This window comes from Schistocerca nitens, chromosome 12 (genome assembly GCF_023898315.1).
Source record: "Schistocerca nitens isolate TAMUIC-IGC-003100 chromosome 12, iqSchNite1.1, whole genome shotgun sequence".
Taxonomy (NCBI): domain Eukaryota; kingdom Metazoa; phylum Arthropoda; class Insecta; order Orthoptera; family Acrididae; genus Schistocerca; species Schistocerca nitens.
Window position 1 is genome coordinate 101,416,416 of NC_064625.1, and position 15,706 is coordinate 101,432,121.

The window sequence follows — 15,706 nt, forward strand, 5'->3', positions numbered from 1 at the left end:
GTTACAATTTAAATTTGTAATAAAAATAATCTTATCTACTAAAGCTGCTGTATGATATGACCACTATTTTACTTGAATTTGTCCAAAAATGGTATTATATCATACTGTTGTGTTTTTTTTTCATGATGCATTTATACTTAATGATTAAAATGTATCAAGCATATCTCATTTATATTTATTAAAATGATTTTCTCAGCATGTGTGATGTGTAACATGTACTGATTTTCCTTTTGTCATTCTGCATGATGCATTTATATTCAAAGATTACTGAATGTGTCCAGTATAAAGCATATATATTCCTTCAACATGTTAAAATGTATGACTTATAATGTAGCTATACAATGTATGTAAAACGATGACATCTACTGCATGGAAAATGCTTGAAGATGGGCCAATAAATCAAATCAAATCAATCAAATCAGTGTTTCAGAGTAAAACAAGTTCATGCAAGCAACTAATATGATGCCACAGTTTGTGGCTTTCTGTAGGGGCACTGTGAACTACCACCCTTGCAGAACATCACTAATTCTATGATTGATTGATTGATTTTTATTGTTGTAGAAACCTCAGAGATCATCTGAGGCATTACAAAAGTCAATATTACATAGCATAAATGTTACACAAATAATTATAGTACCTTCACACAAATACAAAACAGAGAAACTTCTGGCACCAATTGAAATTTCATAGTAAATTTAGCCAATTACAGACTTACTCAGATATAGAAGCATATACAAACTGATCACATAAAGTGTCATCATAACACATTCTTTGCCTCTCTTAAAAATTCATCAGTTTCATAAATGCTGAGCTCAAGAAGAAATTCTTTTACTTTTTTTTTTTTGAATTGTTGAATTGGAAGATCCCTGATAAGTTGGAGTATGGCATTAAATAATTTTATGGACTTGTATAGGAAGCACTTTTGTGTTTTTTATAGTTACATTGGAAAGAAACTATGTCCTGCTTGTTTCTTGTGTTATAATTATGTCGCATGACATACTGTTGATAACTGGAATAGTCTTCCTTGATATGCATTACACACTGTAGTATAAATATTGACGGTAGGGTCATAATCTGTAATTTTTTAAAGCTTGGCCTACAGTGAGCTCTGGGTGCCAAGTGTAGAGGACAAGGGGTTATTTTTAGGAAATATGGTGCAAAATTGTGATTTAGTGTGTTTCAGTGCGCGATGCGCCAGCCTCATGGCAGACGGCGGACGAAGGTGGGCCAGCGCATTATGCAGGTGACACAGTTTTGCAATGAGCGCCGGTATGTGTGTACGTGCACGGCAGCCATCAACAGCCAGAACACAGCATTAGCAGAATTACGCAGGCGCGGGCCACGTGTAGCGCAGTTGCATTAGCAAACTCATCAAGAACATTCTAATAAACATGGCACCACATAACTGGCAGATTAAGCAGCGGTCTGCACTATTTAAGGGCATCAGAGGTGGGCGTCGGCATCGGTTCAACCGATGCATTGCCCGCTGCTGCACCAGTGACACCCAGTGTCGTCACGAGCTGCAGCATCTGCAGGAGGCGAGCTAGGCCGGGCCTCGTGCTGCTAACCTCCTACCACCTGCGCAGCCATTGACCGAGCATGGCGTCATGTTCCCCGGGCTACGCACATCAGCACGTCTCCACAAGGACACAAGTGGTGGGGCTGAGCTACCGGAAAATGTATTGGAAGAGCCAACAATAAAGAGGAAGATTGCTAAAAACAGCCACCTTCTTCTACCCAGCCTCGCCCTATAACCCTGACCACATCACCTGCTCTGGTCATCCTATTATACAAGCTACATATCAGTCTTATTGCCTTCTTTTGTAGTTTGAAGACATTAGATGCCTTGGTTTGATGTCCCCACAGTATTGTGCCATAGGAAATGTGACTGTGTATTGAAGCAAAATAAACCACTTTAAGTACTGACGCATTTAGAGAAAGACAAAGCTTCCTTAGAGCAAATATTCCTTTGCTAAAGTTGCTTCCCACTTTTTCTATATGGCTACCCCAGGACACTTTTGAATCAATTGAGATTCCAAGGAAAGTAACAGCATTTGAACTTGAGGTCTTGTATTTTTTTTTTGGTTGACACAAAGGTTGCTCAGGTTTTAACATGGCATTAACTTAAGTCATATTAACAGGTAGTAATGCTATAGTGTAGATTATGGCATTGGAACTGTTACAAGAGTTACCAACAGATGGCTTGTAAATAGCACCTGCAGACATGCCATTCTTCCAAGATTTTAGAATCTTATTGTTTTGTTGATCTAGGTATCTTGATACTACTGCAGAAAATTAAACATACATTCACAGAAGCTGTGAAATTGTTATCACTCTGCTGACTGGTGTTCTGTGTTTTTTTTCAGTAATAAAATGAAAACACATTGAAATGGAATGGAGTACAGCACAAATTACTCCATGATAACTGCAACAGAATGCTCATGTTTTGAAATATAGCCACAAGGGAGAAGTGGAGGAAGGAAAGAGGCATAACAGAGTACAACCAAACTGAACTTTTTGTGACATGATAAAAATTGCATATCTTAAGATGTGCCACTGAAACCAGCAGTCCACTCATGCAGTGTGCCACTAGCTGGGGTGACACTTTTGTTGCATGTGTGAACCTGGCTTTGCAGAGTAATTTTGCATTTATCAAAGAATTTCATAATTAGTTTTTGAACTAGGATATTGTTCTGATGAAGGAGAATTGGTACAGTAATTGGCAGTGGTTCATGACATTGAGTTACTTGTTGTATGATATCAATTTGCTGGTTTGTATACAGACTATATTGAAAAGATATGTGGTTGATATCCCCTACTGTGATTCCATCACATTTTCAGTAAGGGCTATAGTTGTTGTTCATAGTGTAGTCCGCAGAACAGAAGCTCACAGAATACCATGCAGTAGCTATTTATTTTCTTGATTACTACAGCAAATTGAGAACTGATAAACAGAGAAAAACTCAAGAACTAACTCGCAAAGAATGAATGAGTAAACACCACTCTGCTGGTCTGTCAAAGAATGATTAATTCTCTTCACTTGCTGTCCATAACTGATGCTTCCCACACCGACTACCCAGACACCCCCTTCCCTCCCCCACCCCTCCTGCCCCCCTGCAGTAGAGCAAAGCTCTTTAGTAAGCACCTATACTGGTTTCACCTGCTCCCTTGACACTGTCAGAGACCAGTTCTTGTACTCTATTTGGACTGTATGTACGCTGCATTTTAATACAAAAAAAGATTTTGAATATGGTGGCTTTAATGGTGCACATACAGCATCTGTCTGTAACGTTACATGGGTGCATGTTGCAATGTAATTATGTATAAATATTTTCTGACTGCTGCGATGTGATGCTGGGGATAAGTGTAGCCTGGTTCCACAGGCATCTGCTGTGTTGAAAAAGAAAAACAGGACAGTAGATACATTTTTTCCCCCATAAACCATCACAGCAGTTGGAGCCCCAGTGTCTCACTTAACTGCTGTAATAAGTCCCAGCAAGACTGGTGGTAGAGCAGCTGACCAGCAACTTTTGTGGCACCTAAGCACAGCCTTTAGTGTTCTATGCCATCTTTCCAAGATTTCATTGCCTGAGGAATGGTAGCTTGTTTTATGGTGGTGCTGGATACCACATAACTTAGATAGTTCAAGAGACAATACTCACTCAAATTTTAGCCCTTGATCAGTGATGATGTGAATGGGACAACAGAAGCTTGAAATCCATGTATTCATAGAGGCCCTTACCATCGTTGCTGCTGGTATATCCCCTGTAGGAGCTCCTTCAGTCTTACTTGCTCAAGATTAAGGGGTATTGAGTTGCTTTGTTGCAATTGTTGTTGACATTTGTGTGTGGTTTGTTCAGATGTCAGTTGGTCATAGTTTATCATGGCAGAAATTGTACTGATCCCAGAGAAAAAAAATCAGCCACTATGTTCTCTGAAATTTTGATGTGCTTATATCTGATGCGAATTGCCCAATAAACTCCAGTTGGCCCAACTGCTAAGAACACATCTCTTTCATTCCTTGGAAAGAAAACGTGATTTGCTTATTATCAGTATAGATTGTAAATGTCTGAGCTTCCACGGTTGGTCAGAATTTCCACATGGCTTGGCCAGTAACTCCCAATCATATGATTCCACTTAGTATCTTCTTGCGATAGCTTTTGGGAAAAAAAGCCCTAAAGGCTTCCAACTTACTTCCACATTTTGATGGGTCATCTATGACAGTTGCCAGAGCACATTATGAACTGAACAAGACAATAGTACTGCTCCTTGTAAACTAGCTCTTACCTTTTTGAAGGCCTGCTGCACACTCAGTGTCCATTGTACAGGCTGTTTGCCCATCGTATTGGTATCTGCTCTTTCCACTGTCAGTGGCATCTCCATCTCCACTGTCCCCTATAAATGGTGACTATAGAAGTTGATGGTCACAAGAAATCTTCATAACTGCTGATAAACTGTCAGCCTGGGAATGTTCTGTAAAGCCTCCACCTTCTCCTTGAGTGGATGGATACTAGCAGCTGATACTATGTGATGATGAACAATACTTTGCACTGGCAGAGAACATACTTTGCTTCATTCACCACAAACCCAGATTTCTTTATGCTGTAAAATACTGCTTTAGTGCTCATTATGTAACTCATCCTTCTGTGAAAATATCAAAATATCATCCAGATATATGAAGCAGAAATCCAGGCCCCTCAACACTCCATCTACAAATCTCTGCCAGTTCTGGCTGCATTTTTCAACCTGAATGACATGTGAAGGTGTTCATAGCCCAAAAAGCATAATCACAGCCATCTTTGGAACATCCTCTTCAGCTACCAGAATCTGATTGCATGCCTTCTTACAGTTTATCACACTGAAGATCATAGTCCCAGCTAAAATGTTCATAAAATCAGCCAATTTAGGTACAGGATAGCAGTTGGATACTGTTCGTGCATTCAGAGCCCAATAAACCCTATGGGCCTCCATGTGCTGTTTCAGGTCCACTGGCAATGTTCACAGGCTATCCGATCTTCTTACAATGCCAACCTGCTACATCTTGCCAAATTCTGCTTTTGCCTCTGTGAACTGGGTGGGTCCTAGTGTTCTCAGATGTCAGGAGAGTGATTGGTCTTGAAGAAGCATATTGTGGAATGCAGTACGTTCTGCCCTGTTTCATGTTTAAGTAAATCACCTGGTAAAATGACTATTTTGCTTGTACTTCACCTTCCTATTGTGCCCATTACTATCTCATTTCCCCGACTATCTTGTTTTGTGCTCAGTGGTAACCACAGTATGTGGTAGTGGAAGAAATTTGCACCTATAATTGGCTCGTGCACATCAGCCAATCTGAACCTCCATTTAAAAACTTTGCTGAAAAATATGTCCAATGTCACCTCCTGTTCACCGTAAGTTAGTAGAAGTTAGGTGGAGTGCTGCATTTACCATCTGTTTCCAATTTAATGACAATGCGCTAATGTCTGAGCGTGAGTCGATTGGGTAACATCAATTTGCCTTTCTGTCTGTCACATACACATGGCTTGATATTGCAAACAGGCAAGCTAGTGAGGATGTCTGCATATGCATGGAAGGATTGTCTCGATTAACTGGGCTGATGTTGAGGTTGCATCCTGGTCATTTTCTATCACACCCCCATTACTATCTGCAGACAAAATGTCAATCCCTTTGTATCGACTCTGGCACATTTGAGAAGATATGCAGCCTGCTGCACTTACTGCAGGCCACAGTGACTGTTGGGGAATATGCAGGGAACTGTGCATCTTGTGGCACTCACACTGAAGCTTTTGTGTTACCTACATACTCTACCATCTCACAACTCTGGCCTTTGCTTTGTCTCGTTGGTTTGATTCCAGAGCCAATAATTGTTTTTGCATTGCAGCCAACTGGAGCTTTCCACTGGGAAGTTGCTCATCAACAGACTTCCTCAGTTCCCATTGTATAACTGTGTTTCTGCTGTGTTGTAGCTGTCAGTTGTTTGTGTTATTGTTGAGTTGCTCACTTGCCTCACTGCTGTGTGTACTTTGTGCGCAACTGACAGAACAGAACAAATGTTTTCCTTCCCATAGGTTTTCACTGACAGTGGCAGCTGTACAAGTCACATGTGCTAAAGCATCTTATCTGACATTGCTCATCCCCCATAGTACTCCAGAGTTGCTGCCAGGATTCGGAAGGCCTCCCGTCATACTTTCGTAACATAGGAACTGCTCCATCTGTTATTCTAAAGATTTGCCCATGCTGCAGATAATCAGATCTCTGAAATATTGATATTGATCATGTGTAGGAGGCTTCAAAATGATGTCTAATACTGTTTCTCAAGAGTCTAGGCTGTTAACTGCTACTGCGAACTTTGTATACTGGTAATCATTTGTGAGTTGTTCTGTGTAAATGCAAGCTCTTACATAGCAAATGAAAGTACAGGTTCTTCCAGTAGGAACTATAGCTCTTGTGTTTGCATTGTTGGTGTTCCCACCTAGTCCTGGCCATCATCATAATGAAAAATCATAGACTCACTCTGACCATGCTTGAACTTGCTATTTTCTTTTGTGCTTTCAGGGTCACAATTTTATAGGTATTGCACACGGTATAGTCTAAAAACCAGACACTCACAGGATACTGTGCAATAACTATTTATTTCACTGATTACAATAACAAATTATCACCTGACAACCAATAAATGGAGAACTAACTTAAGAACAAACTTGTGAAGAATAAGTGCTTTAACATCACCCTGATGGTTGGCCAAAGAATAATTAAGTCTCTTCACTCACTATCCATAACTGGTGCTCCCCATCAGGTCACGTTGAACATCTATTTAGCAAAAATGGTTAGGGAGTGATCCATGATTAAATCTCTTGCAGATTGTGGAACTTTTCATTTTTTATTCGCCTTAATTGTATGGTCCCAGAGCTTCGACGGAATTTGCGGCTATATTTGACCATAACATTTCCTTTTGATTTGTATTGACATTTGATGTTCTTTCCATTGATGTCTTACTTATCTATATTATGTAGTCTTCAGATGTGATGACAGTAAGATGTTTTTAAAAGCATCATTTTCAGCAGGGTTTTCAGTACGTCATCGACCACTTCACTGTATTTAATGTTAGTATGTCTATGATACACATGAATTTATCTAAAAACAAAGATGATGAGACTTACCAAACAAAAGCATTAGCAGGTCGATAGACACACAAACAAACACAAACACACACACAAAATTCCAGCTTTCGCAACCAACGGTTGCTTCATCAGGAAAGAGGGAAGGAGAGGGAAAGACGAAAGGATGTGGGTTTTAAGGGAGAGGGTAAGGAGTCATTCCAATCCCGGGAGTGGAAAAACTTACCTTAGGGGGAAAAAAGGACAGGTATACACTCACACACACGCACATATCCATCCGCACATACACAGACACAAGCAGACATTTGTAAAGGCAAAGAGTTTTCATTAATTTTATTTTCTTTCTAAGATATGCATTTTCCTTGGTAGTTTTCCTCTCCTGATGCAGCTAAACTAGAGTTCTTTTTCTTCTTTTTTTATACTCTTGTAACTGATCGCAACACATTGAGACAAAGGTGGATCTTCTCAACGTGCTATGCAAAATGTCCTGCCATGATAGAAGTGAGTCTATTATTATTCCTAGGAATTTAGTTTGACTCTTCTCTGGGAAAAACTGATTATTTAATCTTATGTGTGTTAGTCCCTGTGGAATCCTTCACCTGCCTGAGTAAACCATCGTTATCTTAAGGAGTGAGACCTGAACCAACAAGGATTTCAACTGGGATGTTGCTGTACCCATTACTCCACTTGTTGCTTCAGGGCCAGCATTAGCATCAGAAGTAGATATACATATATCATCAGCATATTGTAATACTTTAACAGCTCTTGAGAGCTTGGTTTCAATGTCTGCTATGTAAACATTAAACAGAATATGGCTAAATTTCAATCCCAGTGGAAGCCCATAGAGGCATTCCTTAAGCCCACAGTTTTATTTTATTTTATTTTATGTTTTATTTTTTGGCATAAGAGGATAGTCCTTCCAACTAAAAATTTGCTTGTACCATAAATAAAATTGTAATACAGTCCTATGTGCATATGTGCAAATTGAATTGTGTCAAATTATCTAACATAGAGAAGTGTTACCAATTTGATAATCTGGTAGTACATTATTAGTTTTGAGCCACTATTCAAGGCTATTTTTAATTATTTGTTCCAAGATGATAGTTCTATGGTCTGTAGGAGTCAGCAGATGCCCTATCCTTTTTTGGTTTCAGAATTGACATAATGATCTGCATAATTCAGCCTTCAGGAAGTGATTTGTATAATCATACTCAGTTGTACATATCCAACAGCCTCCCTTTTGTGGGTTCTGATAAATTCCTCAGTGTTGAATGTTACATGTTGTCCACTCCTATTGTTGTGTTTGCTTAGTGGATTAAGGCACTCAACAGTTCTTGCTTCATAAATGGTGAGCATAGGAAATGATTTGATATTTATCCTGCTGCACTCAGGTTCTACCACTACTGAGAGAACCACTATTCTGTCTATAAATATGTCTGCAACTGATTAATCCATCCTTTTGAATTTGATATTTCATTGGTTCCTGTGCTGAAGAGCCTTAACAGATCTCCATATATTTGTGACATTAATATTTTTATGTAATTTGTTGTAAAATGCTGTCTAGCTCTCTGTCTCCTGTTTCTTTAAAATGTGCTTCACTTGGGAATCTATTATCTTATATTGTAAGTTACTTGCGAAGTTACTAGTTTGCATGACATTCTCTCAATGCATTTTTTCTTGCTGCAATTGCTGTTGAATGTTCTGCATCCCCCCAAACGGTTAGAGTTTTCTTTGGTATCTTGGCATTTTCTTCATTGAAATTGTTTTGGAAGATGCTTTGTTTATGAGTTTGATAAATGCTTTATAATCATCTTCTATGTTATGGCATATTCTTAGTTCTGAAATTAGGTGCTGACTCCATGTCTTGTACTCTTCTCATTGCACTTCTTTTATTCTCTATTGTCTGTTTATCTCTTCTTCTAAGATAATGATGCACACCAAAGGAATGAATTAAAATTTGTATCAATGCTGGGATTCGAATCTGGGTCTCCTACTTACCAGGTAGATGGCACTGCAGTTACCACAGCTGCATGCACAACTCTAGTACATCTCCCTCCCCTTACAAATTTCAACTCACTTCTCAGACCATTGCTATTCCCCTTCTAAATTCACAACAGTATTCAGAGGCTCTCTGACATCGGAACAACATCTCAGCAATGAGCAAAACTGTATTAATTCTGCCTGTACCTCAGGCGCAGGTGATATATTAATCATATACAGTAAATGTTCCTGGTTCATACTGAGTCTCACTTCTATCTCTGATAGTGGTTCAATGGCTCTGAGCACTATACGACTTAACTTCTGAGGCCATCAGTTGCCTAGAACTTAGAACTAATTAAACCTAACCAACCTAAGGACAGCACACACACCCATGCCCGAGGCAGGATTCGAACCTATCTCTGATAGTGACGTAGGCTGAGACAATGATTTAAAAATTTGTGCCAGCATCAGGATTCAAATCCCGATCTGCTTACTAGGCACATGCACTAACTGCTGTGCCACAATGACACTGCAGGCCTGCATGGGTTAACCTAGTATGTCTCCTTCATTTATTTAAATTCCCATTCACACCTCAGCCCATTGCTATTCCCCTTGTAAACTCACATCAGTATTAATTCATTGCATCAGTATACATCATTATCACAGTTAAAGGGGTGACTCAGTACATCTCAGAAACATTAACAGTATATGATCAATGTATCACCTAGGCCTGAGGTACAGGCAGAATTAATCACATTTTGATCATTGCTAAGGTGCTATTCCAATGTCAGAGAGCCTCTGAAATACTGATGCAAGTTTGGAAGGGCAATAGCAATGGGCTGAAGTGTGAATGGGAATATGTATTGGAGAGGAAGACGTAGTACGATAACACAGTGGTTAGCACAGTTCCCTAGAAAGTGTTGTGTGTCAGGAACATGTTTAGCATGACTGAGGAAGCAACATCCTCTAATTCTCCAGGTCTCATTTAACTGGTATTCTCCCAACTGAGCTGTTTGTAGAGAGTTAAAGCAAGCAAGGAGAAATCAAACAAATGTTTAATTCATGTATCTAAAAACAAAGATGATGTGACTTACCAAATGAAAGTGCTGGCAGGTCGACAGACACACAAACATACACACAAAATTCAAGCTTTTGCAACAAACTGTTGCCTCATCAGGAAAGAGGGAAGGAGAGGGAAAGACGAAAGGATGTGGGTTTTAAGGGAGAGGGTAAGGAGTCATTCCAATCCCGGGAGTGGAAAGACTTACCTTAGGGGGAAAAAAGGACGGGTATACACTCGCCCACACACACATATCCATCCACCCGTGTGCGAGTGTATACCCGTCCTTTTTTCCCCCTAAGGTAAGTCTTTCCGCTCCCGGGATTGGAATGACTCCTTACCCTCTCCCTTAAAACCCACATCCTTTCGTCTTTCCCTCTCCTTCCCTCTTTCCTGATGAGGCAACAGTTTGTTGCGAAAGCTTGAATTTTGTGTGTATGTTTGTGTTTGTTTGTGTGTCTGTGGACCTGCCAGCACTTTCATTTGGTAAGTCACATCATCTTTGTTTTTAGATACATTTTTCCTATGTGGAATGTTTCCCTCTATTATAACCATATCAAATGTTTAATTCATGTAGATCTGGACTTGCCCAACATCTGATGCACAAACTGCTTACGTAGATAAGAGGACCAATAAAATACGATAGGATGTTATACACACAGACAGGCAGAAAATATTTTATTGCTTTACAAAACCACTGCATGAAGAAGTCATGCACACAAAATACTTTTTGTAATAGATATATATTTTATGTAACACAGGTAATAACTTTTTAAGACAAAGTACAAATATTTTATATATTTAAATGTGATAGGTCTTATTATTTACTGATTTAAAATGGTTAATATTAGCTTATGGAAAATTTGAATCTGCTTTATGTAGGCAGTAAAGAGAAAATGTTTCAAATTCTAAAGAATGCACCAAACACCCCATCATACTGATAGAATGATAAATAGAAAGAATGTTCTGTCATTTCACATCTCACAGACATGTTACATCACTTTTTCTTCATTAATTATGTCCACAGCACTGACATGGTGCATGACACGTGTGACAGTTTTAATGCTTCCGACGACAGAATGTCGCTATCTTTGCACACCATTTTCGATAAGATTGCAGTATTCGGATCATCATATTGGCAGTAAACTGTGCTGAGTCAGTATTCGTCCTTGTCCTCATCTGTCTCTGATGCAGCATCCTCCTGCACTTCCTGGTAATCCAGCTCCAGTGCTGCCAGGTCTTCACGGGCTTCAGAGAATTCACCTGTAAGTTGAGAGAGAAGAGTAATTTATTCTGATGCAGCAAAAGGGCTTCATTCAGTTATTGTGTTCTACATATCCTGTTATGAAGCAGAATGTTCCGGTATGTTTAAGAAATTAAATTAATAATTGAGGAGTTGACATGGGACACCATGTAATTTTAAGAACTAGGTTTTAGAGGAGGGGGGGCGGGGGGGGGGGGAATTGTGGGCTTGGGAAGAATGAGTTTCTGTTCTATGAATTGATTATGAAAATGTATGAAAGTCGTGTGAAACATTCTCATGTGCAACATACACATGAATTTTGTCCAGTATCATCAATATTCAACTTGATGATTTTAGTTGCATAACTGCCTACTATAAAAAGTTGTAGTTATGCGGTTTAAAAAGGAGTTTGTAAGAAGTGTAATGCTGAAATAACAACGCTAAAAGAACGAATTGCAAGCTTACAATTCATAATCAGTTCTTTAAGAAGCGATATTGATTCACTCTAGAAAGAAAATCGGGATCTATGATCGAAGCCAATACCAAGTGAAGTGATGCAAGTCAAAAGTAATAAATGGTCTGGGTGGATAAAAGTGTCATATAAAGAGAGTTTTCCAACTGCAAAAAGAACAACCAACTCTGCTAAAACTGTCACATTTTCTGATAAAAACAAATATCATGTTTTGCTAACAAGTGACTGTGATAACGACTCTCCAAATGATCATGAACTTGTAAAAATCAGTGAACTGAAAATGAGTAGTGTTTTTGCGAGAAATGTAAACAAAAAACACAGAACATCATGGAAAAAGTGTAGTGTACTATTACTAACAGACAGTGATGGCAGAAATCTATCCACCATGCTCCATGAGAAAAATCACGATATAGAAGTGACTAATGTAGTGAAACTAGGAGCAGGATGTAAAGATCTTGTAGACACTAACTCTGAGATGAAATTAATGCAGGAAAATGACTATCATGTGTATGATGCGTTCAAATGATGTGGCAAAAAATGAAGCAGAGGTTTGCTGATAACGATGCAGAATTTTCTACAAGCTAACAAATGCAGAAACACTGTAGTTGTCACCCTGCCTCATAGGCATGATCTAATTTATAGTTCATGTGTAAACAAAGAAATTCAGAAAACAAACATTAAAATAAGGAAACTGTGTTCTCAATATGTTAAGTGCGATCTACTGGATATAAGCAAGCTGCGTCGAAAACTACGTACAAAGCATGGAATGCATTTGAACTATGAAGGGAAAAGGTTTATTTGTGATTGTGTTAGTGAAATAATTAAAGAAAGACTTCTAAGGAATAGAACAATCGATCAGCTTCCTGTATATCCTTCCAACAACAGTGAGGTGACATAACCTGCTAGAGCAAGACAAACACCATCAAGAAATGAGGATTTTTACTGGTCACAGATGAAGACAGCACCTCCATAGTTCATCCCAGAAGGGTTTTTTAGATTAAAATGAAAGGAAGACAGAGAGAAATAAAGGTAAGTGATGAATCAGATAAGCCAAGTAGAAACCCCAAGTTTATAATTGTCCACCAAAATGTGCAGTCATTGCGAAACAAAATTAATGAGCTAGAGGTTTTACTGTCAGATCAATTAAAAGAAGTATATGTAATGTGTTTTAGTGAACATTGGCTAACTGATGAGATGTTAGCAATCAAAAGTATACAGGGTTATGTTATGACATCTTGTTTCTGTAGAAACATGGAGGAACGTGTATATTTGTGAAAGACAGTATCAGCTATTGCTGCCTAAAATCTCTTGAAAATTTAGGAAAAGATGGAGATTTTCAAATCTCTGCTGTAGAACTAACCTCAATAAAAACAATCATTTGCCTGTACAGAAGTCCAAACTCAAACATAAAAATACTCTTTAACCAACTTGAAGGTAGTCTTGACAGTATCAGGGACCTTAACAAAACAGTTATAATATGTGGAGATTTTAACATTGACTTCAACAAAGTTTAAAAAGATAGAGATGATCTTATGGCTATTTGTGCAACATACAACCCGCTCCCAATTATAAATTCCCCAACCTGAGTTACAAGTGTATCCAGCACCACTATTGATACGATATTGATAAACAAGGATAGCCATGAATATGCAGCTAGAAACTTCAACACAGGCTTCAGTGACCACTATGCACAACTTCTTGAAATATCTTCAACACCAAACTTAATCAAACAAACAGAAACAATAAAAATAGGAAGAACCTTCAGCCATCAATACATTGAATACTTTAGGAATTTACTAAAGAAGGAAACATGGACTGAAATGTACAGACACGAAAACACGGATGAGAAGTTCAACATATTTACTGATATATTTGCACATTATTTTAACATGTCATTTCCGGCTAAAAATCAGAAAATCAAGTGTAGTTGGCTTAACAGAAAAAAAATTGCTGTTGACAACGTGTATAAAAAAGTCATGTGCTGAAAAACGAAGATTATATGAGATCTCCAGGTCTTCCATATTACCCAATGAATTCCTTGCATATTTGAAGAATTATAAAAGGATACTTAAAAAGGTGATCAAAGAAGCTAAAGTAATGGCAAATGACTGCTATATAAATAATGCCAATAACAAAATGAAAGCTGTGTGGAGTATAGTGAAACGGCAAACTGACGATGTTTCTCCTCAAAATACCAATATTAAATTGAACTGTAATGGCAAAGAAATTAATGATCCTGAAGAAATAGCAAATGTGTTCAATACTTATTTTGGCAATATAAGTGGGCAATTAATTGCTGACATCAAACCTTGCAATATAAACTGGCCAGTATCATCTGTAAATAGCAACATAAATCCTATTTCACTGTTTCTCTTTCCAACAATCCGGGAAGAAGTTCTGTCAGTTATTAGAAATTTAAAAGTCAATCATTCCACTGGAATAGATGGCATCCCAGACAGCCTTATTAAAAAATGTGGAGATTTCATTATTGAACCATTAGCGCACCTTTATAACAGTTCCTTACAAACCGGAATTTTCCCATCGTGCCTAAAAAACAGCTAAGCTCAAACCACTATTCAAAAGAGGTAAAAAGAATAAAGTGGCTAACTATTGGCCCATTGCTCCACTATCTGTATTCTCAAAAATCATAGAAATTTTTTTTTCAAAAAAGAGTAGCAGATTTTATGGAAGAGCACAAAGTACTATCCACAGCACAACATGGTTTCAGGAAAGGCTGATCAACTGCTACAGCAATTTTTGAACTATTAAGTGAAGTACTTCAGAAACTAGATAATTGCGAAAATGTCATTGGAATATGTCTAGATCTCTCTAAGGCTTTTGATATCACAGATCACACAAAACTATTGCCTAAGCTGGAAAACATAGGGATTAGGGGAACATCTAACAGTTGGATGAAGTCATACCCAAGCGGTTGAAAACAAGTGGTTGAAGTGCAACATCAAAATTTCATCAAATTCACTCAACACTATTCAAACTATGGAGCCATTAAATATGGAGTGCCACAAGGTTCAGTTCTGGGACCTCTTCTATTTCTGTTATACGCAGATGACCTAAACAAATTCTGCGGGAACGTCATCCAGTTTGCTGACAATACAAGTGTGCTAGTGAGTGGGAAAGAAATGGAAATGCTTCAGAAGTCTACAACAGAGACACTGAACAATATTGAAAACCGATTCAGTCACAACAAATTGGTAATAAATGCTAGTAAGACAGTGGCACTAAATTTCTAAAATGTGAAAAAAGGTGAGCAAACTGTTCAGATTCAGATATCTGACAAAGACCTTCAGGATAATCTTAAATGGGAGATGCATATTGAAAAAGTTCGTGAGAAATTAAGCACTACATGCTACATAATGAGAATATTAGAGGGATGCTGCAACAAAGATGTTCTGAAAACTGTGTATTATATGTGTATGAGATAACCATGTTTGTGAAAAAATATTCAATGGAAAATCCCACTCTCTTCCAGAAAAATGAAAATATCCACTCCTATATAACCAGGCAAAAAGGAGACTCATCTAGAGCCCACCAACACCACCCTGAATAAAAATGGAACCCTGTATTATGGGAAAGTTATTTATAATAAACTTCCCCCACAAATTAAATCAATAAATGACCTGTCAAATTTCAAGTCAACTGCTAAGGCATATTTGAATCATCACTGCTTCTATAGCCTCCACAAGTTCCTTCATAAAGTTCACTAACGATTTGTGTCTTTGCATTAGTGATATATCATATAAATGTTACTAGAACTTTAACGATTTACCATGTAAATGTTACTGTAATACAAATATTAATCTGCCAGTAGAGAA

At 38.1% G+C, this 15,706-nt stretch overlaps 1 protein-coding gene across 1 annotated transcript in view; it reads right to left on the minus strand.

Moving 5' to 3' along the window:
* Positions 1-10,938: 10,938 nt before the first annotated feature.
* LOC126215019 (tubulin alpha-3 chain-like) overlaps positions 10,939-15,706 on the minus strand; it is a 234,480-nt gene continuing 229,712 nt past the window's right edge. The window contains exon 10 of the mRNA XM_049941642.1: positions 10,939-11,421. Within this exon, the coding sequence (XP_049797599.1) occupies positions 11,315-11,421 (107 nt within the window). The 3' untranslated portion in view covers positions 10,939-11,314. The remainder of the gene's footprint in view (positions 11,422-15,706) is intronic.